Source organism: Apaloderma vittatum, unplaced genomic scaffold (genome assembly GCF_000703405.1).
Source record: "Apaloderma vittatum isolate BGI_N311 unplaced genomic scaffold, ASM70340v1 scaffold19340, whole genome shotgun sequence".
Lineage (NCBI taxonomy): Eukaryota > Metazoa > Chordata > Aves > Trogoniformes > Trogonidae > Apaloderma > Apaloderma vittatum.
The window spans coordinates 16,719-35,892 of record NW_009696472.1 but is presented as its reverse complement, the minus strand read 5'-3'; the positions used below and the strand labels follow the sequence as shown (position 1 = coordinate 35,892).

Below are 19,174 nucleotides of genomic sequence, written 5' to 3'. Positions count from 1 at the left end.
TTCTTGCACAAAATATTATGTTAGTATAGCATCATTCCAAAGGTACGTCATGTGAAGAACTTTTAACCGATAAGAATGAAAACATCAAGAAAATCAAGGTGTTCTTTTAAGACCTTAATTTTTCAATTGTCTAAGATTCCCACAGCAAGTACCTGGTTTTCTAGGTTAGGTTTCCTTTGACGTACATCAGCTGTTCAACCTCAATGCAAATTCTGCATGGCAAAATCATTGTATTTCAACAAAGCACACATAATTCTGCCTGCCAAGGCAGGGTCTGCACTCTCCGATCAGAGAAGCTCATTCTCAAGCACCTGTTTTCCATCCTGCTCTTCCAAGGCTGTTCTACAGGTTAATTCTTTCCCCTTGCACAAGCCGTGCTCGGAAGTTCCAAAGGTCCTTCGAAACAAAAATGAGACAAAGGAAAAGGCTTAAGGGCCAGCAAAAACAGCGACCAGGATTCCAGTTTGCAAAGATGTAAATAGATACAGCATTCTCAACTTAGCTACCTACCCATCAAAACATAGCCAAACATTTACTGAATATCATTTCAAATCCTAAATATCAAGAACAGAAACGCAGCCCAAACCAAGGACGAGGTGCAACCTCCACCCCCAGGAGTCAGGTTGTTTGCAGCAGATGGCGAGATGCCCACGGTTCAGCTCTAGAAGGCAGCAGAAGAGGAAACATGAGCAGTACAGAGAACATGACTCTTGCAGAAGTCACCCCAGCCTGCTTGTGCAAACAGCGCCTTGGGATGTGTCTTGGGGTGATCAAAAATCTCAGCAATCAACTTGACCTTTCTTAGGAAGAAATTCTTCAGTCCGAGGGTGGCAAGACTCTGGAATAGATTGCCCAGAGATGTTGTGGATGCCCCCTCCTTGGAGATGTTCAGGGTGGAGGAGGCCTTGAGCAACCTGGTCTAGTTAAGGGAGGTTGGATTAGATGATCTCTAAGGTGCCTTCCAACCTAAGACATTCTAAGACTTTGCACACTGCTGCCTGTGAGCAAGTGATATTCCTTGTGCAGCTGAAACCAGCAGAAAATAAGAGATACGAATGCAAGCCCTTAGCCAGAAACGAGGTGCTGGGCAGACAGTGCAGCAAATTACAAAGCAAAGAACATTGCTGTTTGCTACGTGGAGGTAAGACTTGGGCAAGCTTCTAGCTCAGTTTCCCTCTGTGAGGATTACTTAGTTCTTATCATGAGTCTCAAGAGGGTAAAAAGATAAGAGCACTCTGGTTAAAAAAAGCTTAAATCTACATGAAAATACAGAGACTTAGCTGAAGCTTGGATGGGCACAATCTAATTTCCATTCACAAGGAGGAGAGAGCCTCACTATGAATCACATCAAATACCACTGTGTACCTAAATAACTCCAGGAATGAAAAGTCAAGAAAGCTGTAACTCCACAACCAATATGTAAAATCGGGTTTTCAAATCACCGCAGGACACCCCACCACGCCCAGAAAAAGAACAAAACAAAGTGAAAACACTAAAAGTGCAAAAGAAAGTCCTCTCCTCCAGCATGCCCTAGATATCGTAATATCCGTAAAATATGCACTTTTTAAAAGAAAACTGCTGCTTATTACATCTACACTCTACTGCCTTGATACTGGCTGTGCACATATTTGGGAACTGCTGTGGATTAATAAATTCAGAACATTACCATGCTAGTAACAAGGTTTATTTTTCTTTCAGTGGCTGAATCCCTGAAGAATTTAGATTTGCTTTCTGTTTTCCACAACGGTTTCAGTGATTCAGTAAGAGTCCATTACCCCCACATTATTATTTTTTGAGGCAGATGTATATCGCTGCTGACACACCTGCTGCATCCTCAAGTCTGAACAGTTGATGTGGGATTCCATTCAACCAAAAAAAATCAGTCTGCTATCGCAGTCAGATGTGGCTACTTATTTTTAAGAGGAAAATCCACCTGCCATTAGGAGGGGAAATTGTAAAAACTGCAAACGTACAAACTGTGGGCATGCTCACAAAACTAATTTTGACAAGCAGAGCTGGAGAAGGAGCTTCTGGACCTCAAGGGATGCAAAGGGGCACAGCCCAGAGGAGCAAGGCCGCTTCTCCAGCCTAGCAAGAAGTAGCTTTTTGAGGACAACAGGCCCCCAAACCCCTGCCAGTCATCCTCAGAGCATTGCGTCTTCTATTCTGTCAAGCACCTCTGCTTGGCACAGCTTGATGTGCCAAACTGGGCACAGCAAAAATCGGAGATGTGTCACACGAGAGACTTAGGAAAGGGAACTGGCCTGGACTGTAACAAAGGATGTATAGCCAAGTCTTACCCTGAGTTCCACAGAAGTCACGTTGTATTTCTTGCCAACCATTTCTACCAATTCTTTCTCCAGGTCCTCTTGGGTCGTGTTCTTGACGTCAATGTAGTAGCACTCTGAGCTGGCAAAGTGACAGCTGATACTCTGCGTGAGGAAATCAGGCCACTCACTACCACATCGATTACAAATGACCAGTGGAAAAAGCTCTCACGCATCCCACATCATGGACACCCCAACCTCTTCCTTACAGATCATGGCAGCAACTTCCTTCCTCCTTTCGAAGCGCTCCCAATCTCCTGAGAGTGTCTCCTTGGAGAAATACTCTTGCTGGAGAAATATTCTTGCTTGCTGATGTGCTCTTCCTTCTTCCCTTCTCTCCCAAAACCTCAACCTGCATGAGCTGTACTACTTGGTAGTAGGGAAGGTCAGGGCAGGAGCAGACTTGGGTGTTCAGTGGGGATTCTTATTTTCTACACCCAGACAGTCAAATCGAACACCTTATTTGTAATCAGTTCTTGTTTAAGCAAAGTTTAGAGGAAATAAATAGAAATGCCCCATCGGATAAAGCTGTTCTATCATTACTCGAGCCACACCAGCTGCAAGTGAGATCATGCCAGATCTCAAAGGGTGCTGAGCCATAACCTGGCTCAGAGCTCCAGGATACTCACTGATTTACCCCAAAGGCAGACAAACGTTGGGATCTGGCACAGTATGAAGAAGCTCTTGTTTTCCTACAGGATACTAAGCAGGGCTATTGCTCCACAAGCCAGGAAAGAGCCAGCAGACGACTCTCAGTACCCAACATCCTCTCTGCTTTCAGGATTGCAGGAGGATGGAATTCCACACCAGTAAACTGCTACTGGAGCTGAAAGAATGGGCCATATAGCAGCAGATACAGACAAAACTAAATAAAAATAGAGCAGCCTGTGTTGCAGTGCATGAGGGGAAACATCTGCATTGCTACTAGTCATTACACTAGAGGCTACAGTTCCCTTAGTGCCTGGATGAATCCACTTCTGAGAAAGGATCAGGCCTCCAAAGGAGAGCGTTTTTGCCATTTCAGTTAAATAATCATGATGCAAATCAAATAGATGAAGCATAACCAAATCTTTAATAGAAAAATGGGTCATGTTATCATATAAATAGATAGTATTTACTGGATGATGGGGGCTCCTGCTCTCCATAGATAAGATACCAGAAGGCAAGAGGAAGAAAGTTAGAGAAGCTCCTTATAGTTGAGACAGCTGAAAGGGAACTATTGGAAAAGGAAGTACAGCCAGCCAGGCTTCAAATATAGATTCAGCATTGAATTTCTACTCCTGTATTTCTCAAGCAGTCGCACAGCATGCTCTTATCCCAAAAGACAGAGATGTTTAAAAATAAAAATTAGAAAGAGAGAATGAAAGTATATTAAGGGGCTAAAAACCCATTAAAAAATTCATCAACATATTCATGAGCTTAGAAAAAGGAGGAATAGTTTGATCAGTTTTAAGAAATCAAAAATATCAAAAGCTATACCAAGAGCTGGTTTCCTACCTTTCGGAAACCTGATGTCTTGTTTATCCCAGAGCCATGGATGAGCAGGGGATGGAAGAACACTGTGTCTCCCTTCTCCATGACAAGGTGAACCTTGGGAATCTTCTCATCTTCATCAAGCAGCCCGTGGAAAAGCTTGTTGGTTTTACCCTAGAAAAAAAGGTGGAGTTGAAATTGCTCAGCAAAAATCGGAGCAAGTGCCGATTCTCAGTGTGAGAGACAGCAGGGACAGCTACTGATCCGCTTTCCTCTGGGCAGTGCATTCACTACGCCCAACTAGGAGCCTGCCTACTTGCCAACAAGTTTTTCTTCTTCAAGCTTTGAGGTACAGCAAAATAATAATTTTTCTATTTTCTAAAGCTGGATTCAAACAGGATTCAAACAGTTAAGAACATTTGTCAGCTGGAGAGAACACAGAAGAGCACCAGGGAATCCTACAAATGTAGCCTGATGCCACCACTGAGATCCAGCCTTCTGTTCCCACTATGACCATCACCAGCGCCAGGCCAGGTCAGGAAACATCCGTTCCTAAGAGGAAGACACTACTTGACATTTAGTTGCACCCAGTTGCACCCAGTTGTTTACTATCTAGTTTCTCCTCTTTGGGACAGTACCCAGGCTCACCAGGCATAAACAAACTCACAGGAAGAGGAAGAGTCCTCAGACTCGTCAAGGGCAGTAGAAAACAGTTGCTCGTGTTTATGCCGTTACGCCATGGGCTGCTGGACAATTTCTAGGTGAAGGTGGGAACAGAGGCAAATCCACGCAGGTTACATGGAGTAAGGCCAAGCAATCAACTCGCTCCTGAAGCAGCAAGTCAGTGTTTGCATAACCAGAAAAAACACCACTGAAAACATCAGCTTTGACCTTCACATCATCCCCCCACGGTGAGCTCTTCCCGCAGCCTAAACGTGATCCCCTCACGTGCCCTTTCCAAGCCCCCATGATGCTCTACCTCCCACTCTGGATAGCCATGAGGCTTCAGGGGTTGCTTGTGCGTCCCCGGCTGCACGACCAGGCAGCCGTTGTCCTGGTCGGCCCTCTCCATGGCGGTCCAGGAGCACACGATGCGTTCCGCAGGCCGGAAGGGGAAATAGTGCAAGTCCTGGTGCATGGGGTGGAGAAAAGTCTGTTTATCTGCAACACAGATTCAAAACCTTCAACCTCATCAAATGTGACATGGCCTTTTCCTTCCCATGAAACCATTGCACTTGTTACATGTCCTAAGAAGCTGCACCTTGACATGGAAGATACTTTGTGTACTCGGTGTCTGCTCCAGCCCACCACCGCCTTGGAAGGCAACGGGTTAGCTTACACCCCATCCCCAAGGTGGACCAGCAGTGGCACGGGGACACAATGAACACCAGAAGGCTCTTTTGCTGAGGCTCCTCCCTCGGGGAACTCCCTTTGCTGGCCTTTGCCACCACCAACCCACTGTCAAAACTATTTTCACCGTTCCCTGTGGCCGCTCTCCAGTTTTGAGAACTTTGCCCAGCGTGGCGTTGCACAAACCTTTCCCAGTACAAAGACTCCCGAGTGGCTGTGCTGCCTGTAGTTGCTTGATCTGTTGCAGTGTTGCAAACAGAATCAATGTGCTGCACCCAGCACACGTTTGTTCAGCCTTCTTTATTAAAAAAAAAGAATCTCCATTTATGGGCCACAGCCTCCGCAGACAGTCTACCCAGCACTCTCTTAGTCTTCACCCTAGATGCTTCTTTCCATGAAGTGTAAAAAAAAATAAACATTTCTGAAGTTTTGTTTGTTACTTCTTTTACCACTATGGAAACGGAAACATATCATCCACACCAAAACAGCCTTTTATATTTTCTTTTTATATTTATTTTGCCACTGAGTTTGCTCCTGACATAGTCAGGATGTTTTCACTCCCCTCATTTGCTATGTTATTTAGGCTTTGGACAGCCTCAAAAACTCTCCTGAGGTCTGCACCTCTCCTAAACTACTCCTCAAAGATACTGAATGGAGACCCTGCAAATATGGAACAGCTTCCCATTTCTCTTCCATTATTGTTTTGGTTTTACTTTAAAAATCTCTGGTCTCCTGTTGAAATTCCAAACCAAAATGACAGAGCGTTCTGTGGAGTATTTAAGATGGCAAGTGGAGATGACTTGAATGAACGCAGTATTTTAATAACTAACTCAATGTACTATGGATCTGCTCAGAAGCTGCACAGAGTAAGAAACAGCTCCGGTCTGAACTTCAGCTTTTGTAGAGTCAAAGCTATTTTGAAAAACTGTAATGCGGTTAGGGTGGTTCTCTTTGTCTTTTCCTGCCCATCACCCTCGTATAAATGACGATCTCAATTTCCAGGAGCAGGTGTCAAAGTCAGCCTTCAAAATCCTTGTTTTGGCACCTGTTCAAGTATGTTCATATCAAAGCGCTGAGCGTGCAACAACTGTCAGCGAGGTCAGGAGCATGTAAACTCCAAGCAAAACGTGATCTCTGCATTTATTGTCTTTTACTGAGATCCACAGAAGTACTTGTTCTCAATACATCTGAAAAGTTCAGTTTAAAGAGTATGCCATGTTTGAAACCCTGGGCCTTTCAGCGAGTGCAGCTGGCTGAGTAGGGAGCTCACTTGCCCGCTATGACCAGGGGTGGTGCAGCAAGACAACCACCACCTTTAGCAAACATCCACTCAACATTAAAAGACAAGAAAAGTTTTCTCATTAAGCCAAGGTAAAAAAACCAAAACAAAACAAATCAACCAAACAAAATAAACTATTAGCAAGTGGCCTTATAAATTTTCCAAGTTATTTGGTTTTAATTTGTCGCATTATTTTCAAAGAGTTTTTCTATAACGCTAAGTTCAATTTTGGCATATACGCAACAATTTTTGGTTTCCCCTTATCCAAGTTTTCCTTACCAGAATCTGGAAGTTTATTTATCAGCATGGTGTGCATTGCCATGATGTTTGGCCCTGTGAAGCATTCAACATATCTGAGGACCTAAATGGAAGAAAACATTAGAAAAAAAACTTTAGAAACACAAAAGACAAGAGGAAAGATCACTGAGGAAGCACTGGGACCTGGATGTTTGGCTGAGGATGAGGCCAATGGAGGAAGAAGTTGGGATGGAGGGATGCAGGACGGGAGGTGGGATCTGGCACGGCACACGAATGGGCACGGTGGTAGGAGGCCAAGACGGAAGATGGTGGAGCAGGCTGTCTGCCACAACGTGAATATTGGTTACAAAGCTGGATTTGCCCAGAGAGCAGATGTTTTGCCTGGATAAAAGACATTCAGCACATGTTGCTGATCTGTCCTACTAGCCTGGCATGGTTTGGGCTGGTCGCATTCCTGACTGGCTCTGCATCACAGTAGCGGAGGAGCACTGCTTTACACCTTCTGCCCTGATCACCATCCATCCCATGTTCATGCAGAACACTCTTAAAAGATGGCTTGATGTTTCTTCATCACATATATACTTATGGAAGTGACATACAGGGATGTAGCTTTAGTGGAACCAAACAAAGCTCTTTGCATAGGCATTAAAATATAGATACATAAATAAAGGCTTTTCTGCCCCCACCCCCTCTTTTCGATGGTGTTTTCTTTTTATTTTACCTCTGGCAGAGTACAGTATCTGAACAACTCTTCGTCTTCCTGGAAGTCCTGCACTTTATTGACCACTTTTTCAGACTGACCGTACTGGGATCTCAGGGACTCGTCTTTCATAATCATAGCTCCTGCTGGCTTCACCTCTCTTTTACAGATCCTCACAAACTCCTTCCTGCAAAGCAGAAGGAACATCCCTGATGGGAGATTCCAGCTTCCTCCAGCTTCCCAGAGCTCCCTTGGGATGCTGCTGCTCAAAGGATCCCCCAGCTCTTTAGGCAAGTGCCTCCCACCTGAAGCGCTCAATGTCTTCATCAGAAACGAGCTTCTTAATGAGCAGATACCCGTTGTCTTCATAGAACTGCCTTTGCTTGGTGGTGAGGACATCGTTGTCCAGGGTATAGCTGAGACACAGAGTAGAAACACATTAGTAAGGCTGGGCAGAACAACGGGAGAAGCACCAATGCAACGTGGCAGGAAGATGGTGATGTACAGGAGAGCAGAGGCTGCTGGGGAGAATCGTGGAGAAACCCTCTCCACTCGCACGTCCACCTCAGCCCTGCAGGCGTGCAGCCCTCCCCGTGGCCCAGCAGAGCTGGCACGGGGTGTCTGTGGCTGTGCAGCATCTGTGCCCACGGCCACCTGCAAATTCTGTGACAGAATTCGAAGCATCTCCCTTGTGTCCCCCCAAAGCGGAGAAGCCAGTGGTTAAGCTGGGATTGGTCCTCAGCACCTTTATTCTCAGCAGAGACACTATTCAGTCTCTGCAGTCAGATTATCCTCTCAGACATTTTCAAGATGCAAGGTTAAGCTTTTTTTATTAAACCACAGTTAAACAAAGGAGAATATACCCTTGCAAAACGAAAGGCTACACAACGTCTAGTGATCAATATGTGCTAGAGGAAAAAAGAATTGAGTCCTGCAGGTTATTTATTTTTAGCTCTACAAAGGAAGACACAGCTTACCAAAACCTCCCTGGCTGAGGAACAGCACTAACTTGGGCTGAAGTAGGAACGCTTGTCTGGATTGGAAATTCAGGAATATACACTCAAGCACAATAAACAGAAGAACATCTACATACACATCCCTCCTGAATCCTGCAATGTGGTTCATATTGAAGATAAGAGCTGAGCTGGACATTCAACTCATGTTCTTGCACATTTGGCAGAGAAGAATCAAATAACAGCATAGTACAGCCATATCCACACATGTAGAAAAATCAGTACAAAACCTCTGAGACTCCATAGTAGTTCACCGGCATCAATTCATCCCTCAGAACATCAAGACACTCAAGGAGAAGCTCACTGGAGATGTTGGCTTGCCCAGTTTGTCTCCCTATGCTCCAGAGAGCAGCCAGACATAAACAAAACATGCGTTGTCTCCTGGAGGTGCTTCTCCATCTCTCCCCTCCTAACATTGGTGCACAAACCTCAGAGGCAGAAGTCATACCGGCTCAGCCTGGGACTTCACATTCCTGTGCAACGATGCAAGGCCTCACCTTCTCTCCAGTTACTACAGAGATTAAGTCCCTCCCAAACCTGACAGGGAGAGATATGGGTTTGTCCTCCACCTCAGTTCATTTCAATAAGTTTAAATAAACACAGTTGCATTCTCCTATGCAGAGAGGCATTCTCATCAACAGAACAATTAAATCCCACTTGCTAATGAAGCTTCACAAGAGCTTTGTACGTGGTATTCATGTGTCACCCAGGGGCAAGGATAAAAACCAGCATTTTCACACAGATCTCTGGGTCTGCACATGCATCTTTGGAGACCCCAGTTCTTTAGGGTTTTATGTAAACCAAGGACTTTTCTCTATTGCTCACCATCACCTTTTAAACACGCCATAAAAGCATGCCTGCTTCTGGAGTAAGAAATAGGTTTCCACACAACAGTTGTCTCTATGGTCCCTAAACCAGGAAGCCTGAACATTAACTTGTCAAGAGTCCCATATGGTGGGAGGAAAAACATGACACAAACAAAAACATGTAGCAAAAATAATGAGCTGAGGGAGGAAAAGGTATTGAGAACTGGGTGAAAGAGTGAGAGAAGGAAGAGGACTTGAGGAGATCAGGTGGAAACTACCAGGGCAAGTCCAGGAGCAAGGGATTCCCCAAGGAAGGGCACTACTGCTCCACACACCACATTTCAGGTCCAATTTCAGTGAAAATGGGACTCCTGGCATTCATGTTCCTGAATGACAGCAGATGGAGACTCAGGCACTGGTTGAACCCCGCTCAGTCTAACAAATGCCCAATCTAAACCTCCCTTGGCACAACTTGAGGCCATTTCCTCATGTCCTGTCACTTGTTACTTGGTTGAATGGATGGTACTAAGCTCTTTTGTACACATGTTTAATTTTAAATAGAGAAGCTCAGGATGCTCTCTTTTTCAGGATGGGAAGGGTGGAGCCTGGGTGAGCTGGCAGAAACAGTGCACTGATGTACCATATATCAAATAAATCTGTTCTTATTGTATTCTGTGATTTATTTTATCCACATGCCTTTCTTGCTCCAGCCCAGCTTAATCATGTTTTTGTCCAAGGCTCTTTGCATCAGGATCATTGCAAAAATCCAACAGAATAGTTTGTGCAACACCACTCCTTGCTTACTTTCTCTTTACAACCAGGGTGCTTTTCCTGGCATTTATCTCCAATTTTGTGTTCCTACTTGCACTTTTGACTTATGGCAGTCTAAGTCAACTACTCTCTCCCTGTCTTCATATTTTAAATATATCTGAAGACTCCTACACCCTGTCTGATCATATCCTCTTGCCCATTTATTACAGTTCAGAGGTAACTTGTCAGCCATTCAGTTCTCACTGACCATCAGCAGCATTTAAAAACATACTAAAAAAAATAAAAGTGCAAGATTTATGGCAGCAACTTTAAAAGCACTATCAGCAAGCGGTCTTCATTTAACTTTTGGGAACATGGGGTGGATCAGCACGAAAACTTCTTTTTGCCCTGGTTTCCTTTCTCTTATCTGTCATAAAGCTGGCAGCTTCCAACACTTCTGCCTCACTTCCCACTCACAAACCAAACCTTGACTTTTTTTCCTGCTGCAAATCTACCAGTCAAGTCTGGACCTCTCAACAAAGTCTGAGACTTGCTGTGTAACAGCTAAGCCTTGCAGAGTTTATCTCCCCCAAATCCCTCAATCTCTAGGAGAAAAATTCACTGCAGGTAACCCCCTGCCCAGTGCTGGAGGAGACGTGCCATGGGGGGCTGCTGTGAGGCAGAGGACTCATCGGATGCACACCCCAGCACCTGACAAGGTTGAAGGGCTGAAGCCCAGGGAGAAAGCAGCAAGATTTTTAGGATGGGACGGGTACAGACCCCAAAACACCAGCCAGGGGAAGCACTGCCCTGGTGCATCCCTGCTCGCCAGTGGGCCACAGCCCCCCTGCACGTTGCCACCCCATAACCAGAGCACTTTGCCTGAGTATCCTTCCCAGGCAGGGTGTCCTTGCAGGGCAAACCGCGACCAAACCCCTCCTCGGCACCCAGGCACACACAGGGTGTGGGGAGAAACGGGCAAAGCTCACTGGGGTGGCAGAAGGCAGAGCCTCGACCCCAACTGGGCCCCACAACCCCGATCGCACAGGAGAAAGGATACAGGAACGGGGGCTGCTCCCAACCGCGGGGAGAGGTGCCGGAGGATGGTGTCCAGCCGAGCCGCTGACCCCGACCGCTTCCCAAGCTGCTCCATCGTGCCCAGGCAGCCCGATCGCTCCGTCCCCAGCCTGACCCTCCAAACACAGCTGGCGAGGGAGGAGCAGGGCCCTGTTGGTGTCTGCAGCCTTTGCCCTGGCTGCACATGCGCCGGCAGCCGTGCATGCTCAGAAAGGCCGCAGAAATGCTGGCAGGGTTTGCGGATGGGAGGTCCTGCTGGAGGCTGGGACACAGGCAACGGAAAGCTCAGCGCATGCTTTTGCACGTCCCTCCACTTCCCATATTTCCCACCTTCTCTGCCAGCAGTTACTGAGCTGTAAGGATTTCATCAGCCCTGTGCAGAGTGCAACGCTCGACACTCGCTGGCACAGACTACGACTGAGGACGACATGAATATTTTCCTAATCTCTTGTCTCTAAGGAGACCGTCAATGCTTGCCTCATCCCTTCATTAATCGCTCTGGAGAGATTTTCACAGGCACACTGTCACCCTGCCACGGTGGCAAAGCGTGTTTCCCAAAGTGCCTCATCTGCACTGAGATCTGGGATGCCTGCAGACTGCATCAGATCCGCACCTGAAGCAGGGTATTGTGCTGGGTGGCCTTTCTATCCCGTCTCCTGGGACAGCTCTGGTGGTTTTGAGTAAAAAACGAGGGGAAGGAGCAAAAGGAGTCACGGTGCGGCACTTGAGGATATGGGAGGGGAGGGAAAAAAAAGCCCAGAGGAGAAAAAAGAACTGGGGTAGGGAGAGAGGGAAGAAGCATAAAAAATGTGCAGCTGCAAAGAGGTTGCAAAAAGTAAGCTGTAGAGGCTTGATATCCCTCTAAAGCTGGGATACACTTTAAATGCGGCATATTCAATATACACTGCCCTTAGCACACTCTCATCTGCCTTAATTAACACCACCAGTGAATCAACTGACACATGTGAGGAGGAGAACATTAAGGGACTGGAAACAGCCACATAACTAAGGCCTGCAGCACAGTTCAGAGCGGATTTTCATCACCTTTGCACCTGCCCGTGTTGCCACTGCACCGCAGAGCCTCATCACTTCTGCAAAGTGGACTGCACCGTGTCTCGGTTCAGACTAGCTTGTGCCATCCTTCAAGCCTTACGGCATGAAGCGGATGCCGCTGCAAGGTGAGGTACTTTCTGCTGGAATTTGCTGTCATTCATCTTTCCCTTTTTTCCTGGATGAAGGAGATTCATGTCTGACCAGGACAGACAATGAAGGTGAGGACAGAAGTCAGAGCTCTGAGGAGGATGAAGGTGGGAGGAAGGCAGTGTGCTGCCTGCTCCAGGTCCAGCCTTGCCGGTTGCTCTCCCACCTACTCTCCCAGGAGATGGAGAAGCTGGGGGTCTGCAAGAGAGAGCTGGGAGAGCAGAGAGGAGCGGTAAACTGAGAGCAGCAAAGCCAGTAACAAGCACACTGTAATAACACAGGCTGGACAGCAGCATCAGAACTAGAAAGTAATTATGCCAAGATTTTGCATCATTTTGCGAAGCCAACACAGGCGAGTACATCTTCACACCTGCCAGTTTGTCTGAACCCCTTGCTCATGAGCAATCTAGCCAGGACCTGCTGCCAAAGGTGCACAATCAAGATTAAGTCCCCTGTTGCTCCAGGCAGTCTCATGATGATCAAAACTCTGCATCCCAGCTACTTTGGGAAGCTTAACTCTGTGTTGCAACTTTATTCCTTTTTGCTGGAATCCGAGCTGATATGTTTGATGGATTGAAAACTCAGATGTTATTTTACTAAGCTCCATGTTAGTGCTAAATAGAAGCCAAGACATGGATAGGAAGTGTTTCTGAACTTAGCCTGTATTCTAAAAGCTGTTTCCCTTAAAAACTTCATGGCAAAACACCCAGTGATTTAAGTAAAGCCATACCAGAGCAGGTTTACATACTCCATTTGTGGCAGTTACCTGGGCTGGGGTGCGTTCCTGTTAATAGCTCTCATGGTCAGTGTTTCCACGTGTGTTCGGCAGAGTCACTCCTTTTGGAGGCTACAACAAAACACAGGCTGTTTGAAAAAGTAGGATGAACAAGGTTACGAAGCCAGGAAAAAAATCCCTCAAAATAGTTTTGTGTAGTACAGAGGCAAGTGTAAATGCACTATGAAGGGACAACTGGGAGCTGCAGTGTCAGCACTCAGCCCTTCATTGCCAACAAAACCAGACCTTTGGCTCCTGAGCTATAGGAAAACTCTTGGTCATAGGTAAACAGAAGGTTAGAAAATCAAATTCAAATGATGGGCAGGGAAAAAAAAACCACAACAGAATAAACCCAAACAACTAGAGTAACAGTTTTATTACTGAGGTCCTAATTATAACTGCATTGAAAGGTCAATTTATAATTCAGATCTATGCTGCAATTGCCTTCACAATCCAGACTGAAACAGATACCTCAATCTTCACCTGTTTCAAAATCTGGGTAAGAGCCCCACTGAAAAGATAAAGTGTAACAATACTACACATGCCAATTCTGGTATGGATCTGTTTGCATATAGATACTTCTTCCACTAGTATGTGTTTGGCAGCATCTTACTCAAAGGTAAATTTCACACCTGAAAACAAATAGACAAAAAGTAGTGATTTTGCTGTCCTGATTTAGGAGTTCAAGAACTAAGGTGTTCTTTTACATACATAATAGAAGAGCCTCAAAAACATACAGAATAGAACACCCTCAAAAAACTAATCTCTCTATGTACTGAATACAATTATTTCTTTTTTACTTACTGCTCCTCTGGCAATCTTGATAATTCAACTCTTAATACCCAGTAACACCAACTTGTGCAGTGACTCCCGTGCCTCTGGACCACCCTGTTATATCACACCCCAAAATGATTCAGGACACATTTGGCCCACACTGGCCTGGAGGTTGAGTTAATTGCCCTTTATTTGTACCCTCATGCTACTACAGTCCCTGATCAAACTTGAATGCAGCAAAAGATTGATCTCAGGCGTCACTGGCACCACCCTGGGCAGCAGCACCGAGAACCGTGCGGGGACATCAGTGGCACGACGGCTGGTTGTGGTGTAGCCACAGACTCTAAAAACAAAGAGTGCTGACACATAGGAAACCCTGTCCTTTTCATGTTAATCTGATTTTTATCAAAAACAAACCCCCAAAAACCCACCCCAAACCAGTCCAGGTTGAATAATGTTCAAAATCATTGATGAGCTTCACTACAGTACAGACTGACTCTCATGAACCCAAGAAGAGAAACCAGGGAGAGATTTTCTTTGTTAAGAAAATGGATGGTGGCATTCATCTTTTTATTAAAATTAATGGCATTTAAGAGGGGCTGTGTCTTTGTGAAGTATTTTTACAGCTTTGTCTGTCAGTTTCCTGAATTTTATAGAACATTTTTATACAGCTGTTTTGCATTTGGCTTTTAGTTTTAATGTTTTCTGTTCACTAAATCACAAAACTAATAAAAGCTAAACGATTGAGATTTCTCCAGCAGTACAGGAATGGCCCTAGCGCACAGTGTTATAATTTAATAAGCATCTCAATTGACTATTAAAATCCACATTATGATCAGAATTGTAATTCCAAAGATGAGGCCTTCTGAAAGCTTAATTTACTGTGGTGGGAAGCAGCAGCTGTTCCAACTCAGCAAAATTAGCTTTTTTAACTTAGATGCCAGGGAAAACAGATGTAGATGAGATAATAACAACAAAATCCACCACCAACATGCAGCTTCATTTCTCAACACCAGAAGACTCAAGAAAGGTGTCTACAGATATATCAGCCATGAAAGGGAGGCAAAGGAAAACGTGGAGTCAACTGAGAACAAAATAGGAGGACGTAGTGACAAAAGGCATGGAAGAGGTCAAGGGTCTTGATGACTTCTCTGCCTTAGGCTTTGTTGGTCTGTTCTTGGCTTCCCTGTGCTGAGCAGTGGGGCCTGGGGCCACAGAGCATCACCCACACAGCAGAAGACTGAGCTGGAGATCACTGAAGCAGACTGGGCATCTTCAAGTCCATGGGACCATGTGGGATTTGTCTGTAGGAGCCAACGTGACTGCAAAGCTACTCTTCACCCCTGGTGACCGGAGTGGTTCCTGATGACTTGAAAAAGGCAACTGTTGCTCACAAAGGCCAACAAATAGGATCCAGGGGCCTCAGTCTCCAAAGAGATTATGGAGTAAGCCCTCCTTGTTTTGCTGTGTCCACATACACCAAGGGCAAGATGACTGGCAACAGCCAGCACAGATTTACTAAAGGCAAATGGGGCCTGGTCAACCTCCTCACCTCTGAAGGCACGGCTCTGCAGGGCAGGGTAGGGCAATGTGCAGCCTGCACCTTGACCTTAGGAAGGCTTCTGCCTTCCTGGGACAGGCAGACTGTAATGTGGGTGGAAAATGGGCTGAACTGCTGGGCTCAAAGGGCTGTGATCAGCAGTATGAAGTGCAGGCAGTTATTGGTGACATCACTCAGCGCTTGGCAGCAGAACCCATGCTGGTTTATCTCGGCGTTACTGACCTGGACAAAGGACTCCTGAGAAAGCTGGCTGATTACACCACGCTGGGGAAGCAGTCCCAGGTGCTGGTCAGAGGGACCTCTGCAGGCAGGCTGGCACAAACCCCTGCAGGTTCTGTAAAGGCAGAATGTTGTACCTGGCACGGAGCAACCCGTGCTGCAGGTCAAGCTGGGTCCTGCCTGCCCATGGTGCAAAGGGCTGGCTGCGTGTCGGGCTGCATCAGCAGGTGTGGCCAGAGAGTCAAGGGAAGGAGCTATTCCCCCTCCGTGAGATTACTGTGTTTAGTTTTGCACTGCCCAACAGAGACATTGACATCCTGGAGCGAGTACAGTGGGGATCAACTAAAATGAGGGGGCAAAAAAAAATGATGCATAAGGAAAGGCTGAGAAAATAGCTCAACCTGAAGAAAAGAAGGCTGCAGGGAGATCCTACAGGTGTCTGCAAGGACTTAATGGGGGGAAGTAGTAGAGAAGACAGGCAAATTCTTCTTGAAATTTTACAGCAAAATTAAGAGACAGTGAGTACAAACTGCCGCAAGAAAAAATCCAGTCAGATATGAAAATTCTGCAGAATGGCAATGGCCAAACACTGAAACAGGGTGTGCAGAGAGATTGTGAAATTTCTGTCCTTGGAGATATTCAAAACTTGACCATAGATAGGCCTGAGCAACCTAACGTGACTGCTTTGGATGAGGAGACTGTTAAGACATTTGTTCCAAAGTGAATTACTCTGTGAATTCAGGTATGGTGATAGGAGCATCCCCCAAGTGACCTACTACAATTACAAATGTGTATCTGAACACAGACCTATTTTTACCTTAGAAATATCAGGACCATTTCTCTGCTTTTACTATTTTCCTCTCTCTGAAGGTCGGAGATGTGGGGCAATAGCTTTTTTCACACCTTAAAAGAATACAACAGAAAGTATGTCAACACTGCAAGCAAAAGCACAAAACAGCACTGCTTGGAATAGCAGCATGAGCTTAAACATGTCTCGGGTGACGGAAAGACGTAGCGTCGTGGTCTGGAGACAAGGCAGGCAGGTACATACCTGGAATCAGAATCTGGAGCAGCAAAGCCTGTGCTGAAGTGCTGCTGCTGGAAGGAGAGAAAGCCAGACTAAAGGTAGTTTAGACACACTTGGAGGAAACCTTCCACGTGAAGGACACGCGGTGTGCGGATAGACAAGCTGTACAGCACTGCCTTCCACAAAAAAAAATGTCCTGTCTCCAGTTCCGGGCTTCTGCTCAGTTCCAGGCTTTGGGCAGCCCCTGCCTCCCTACCGAGGCACTGCAGCCTGGCTTCCCCGGCGTGAGCTCAGGACTCTTACAGCTGCCCTCAACTTCTGAGCTGTGCGTGCCCATCCATTCCTAAAGACACAGATGTCTTCAGACGTACCACAGACAGCTGGGTCCATCATGGCCAGGTCCAAGCACAAAAAGCTTAAAAAAACGCCAAGCTCTTCCTTCATGGGTGGTTCTTGCAATGCCAGCCAACCTCAGCAGTCAGTGATCTGACAGGCAGAAGCCTCCCTCCCAGGGATGTCACTCCTGTTGAGGTTCTACTGCTCCCCAAAGGGATGCTCTTCTCCCTCATGACCACCCAGCCTAGGAGAAATGCCTAACCAAAGGCTGAATAAGAGGGTACATTTATTACCTTCCCCCTCTTCAAGCACCAGCCACAGAGGCTGCCACTCATCTCACAGTCAGAAGGCACATGTACACCAAGAAGATGACTTTTCCCAAGAGCTCGCCACACATTCAGTGAAAAATCAGTAAAACAGTAAAGTATTGGCCATCTGTTCCCCCCACAGTCACTCAGGTTTGCTGCCCCTTTCCCTGGAGCATTCACACTAATTTTCATATCACCTCGGCAGAAAAGGGTCAGTCCTGAGCTTCTAGCATAACATTAAATCAAAATAATACCTATGAAAAAGGGGATGAAACTATTGGAAAAGAAAAAAAGCTGAAGAAACCAACATACTGAACAGCCGTAACAGATAATAGTTTTCCAAGCTACTTATCAAATGTATTGATTCCACTAGTGAGTATTCGAATTATTAATTTTTCTTTTTAATCTCCTCTCTTCTCACATCAATGGAGTTTTACAAGTAGCCTTCTTTAAAGACTGTGGGGGATGGAGGCTGGCACATGCTGAGGCACCTGTGTGTGCAAACAAAAGTACATTACATATGTATACAAGACTGCTAATAAAAACTGGACATAGCTAATAAAAACAACTGCTTATTGTCACTTTCTCACAGCTTTCTGATGCCAGCATCTCATAAAACCTCATTTAAAAGATCTTTTAAGTGTCTTGCTTAAAGGTGCCTAACTTGGGATCTGCTAGCCCAGCACAATATACCCTCCTACACCTTATGCTCGATCTGCAATCCCTTACTTAACAAAACCAACCATAAAACTTCACACTCCCGAACTGATTAGGTGATGCTAACAGAGGACTTCCCAACTCGATAATCACCCACTCAGGGGCCAAGCCAGGAAGCACTTTGGGATGTAAATTCCAGCCATCAGGAAACATCGAGAGAGGTTCCCCCTCCAGCTCACCGGAGGGCTTTTGCTCCTGGCTGCCTTCAGCAGCCGCCCAGGCACGTTTTGCTCTGAAGGTCCAGATGAAATCAGTTCTTGCTACAAAAGGCTGGCAAGACGGTTGTGAATTTTCACTCACCTCCTGGCTAGGCAGCCTTCCTTCGCACACCCTTCCCCTTGAAGATGAACCTTCTACCACTCAAGGCTCTAGGGAAGGAGAAGTGTTAGTTTCACACCTGGCTGATGAACTAATCAACATCACAAGTGAAAAACACCAACGGTATCTTATCAACCAGTACCGGTTTCCCTGCTCAGGGTGAGCTTCTTGCACATATCTAGCACCATCTTAAAACACAACCGATCTTTGTAACATGTACTTTTCCACAGAACTGCTTAACTGCTTTGCAGATATTTGGTTAGGGATTTAAAAAAAAAAAAATCTAATAAAATAACCTACATAATGATTCTTGTCCAGGATCGTAAAGAAAATGAAGCCAGCTCCACAGTTTTCTATCAGGGTACAGAACAAACTTCACAAAATGCCAGGGGAAAAGAAAAAAGGAATTAAAGCAGTATTTTGTATACAGACAACTGTTTTTTTTATGCTTTATTTTTACATCTGCTGTGAAAAAACTAATATTTTTCCCCAAAGGAAAAGTCAAAAAGTTACCGCTTTGAGGGTCTGTGACGAACATGCAACTTGCAGATTTCTCCAGGAAAAGGAGTGTTAAGTTCTGCGTGGTTTCGGCTATTCATGAGGGGGGAGAAAAAAGAAAAAAAAAAAACATCTAACTTTGCAAAATGTGTCCATTGCGAACGCTATCGAATGGAAAGACGAGCCAAGTTTTGCCAAAGCTGTAACTAGGAGCAAGACTGGAAATTTAAATCTTGCATGATGCACAAGACAGGGTCACGTCTAATGACTCATTTTTCATAGACAGAAGCCCTTGTAATTCGTGCTGGTAGCCATAACAATTATCCGCTATTTTCTTCTTCCTGGTCTGAGTATTGAGGAACGAATTTCACAATCTGGGAAAAGCTTTAAAAGAGCTGGTTCAGCGAA

General features: G+C 45.6%; 1 protein-coding gene across 2 annotated transcripts; it reads right to left on the bottom strand.

Moving 5' to 3' along the window:
* Positions 1–342: 342 nt before the first annotated feature.
* Positions 343–11,109, bottom strand: PHYH (phytanoyl-CoA 2-hydroxylase). Of its 2 annotated transcripts, none has more exons than XM_009875015.1 (9): positions 11,017–11,109; positions 8,365–8,420; positions 7,693–7,803; positions 7,409–7,574; positions 6,709–6,790; positions 4,780–4,961; positions 3,825–3,974; positions 2,301–2,432; positions 343–396 (listed from the first exon to the last, which is right to left on the bottom strand). In XM_009875015.1, exons 1-9 carry the CDS (start codon positions 11,107–11,109, stop codon positions 343–345), a joined length of 1,026 nt encoding a protein of 341 aa, XP_009873317.1. The 2 variants fall into 2 exon arrangements, with proteins under 2 accessions (XP_009873317.1, XP_009873324.1); XM_009875022.1 differs by having other exon boundaries at positions 11,023–11,109.
* Positions 11,110–19,174: the final 8,065 nt, after the last annotated feature.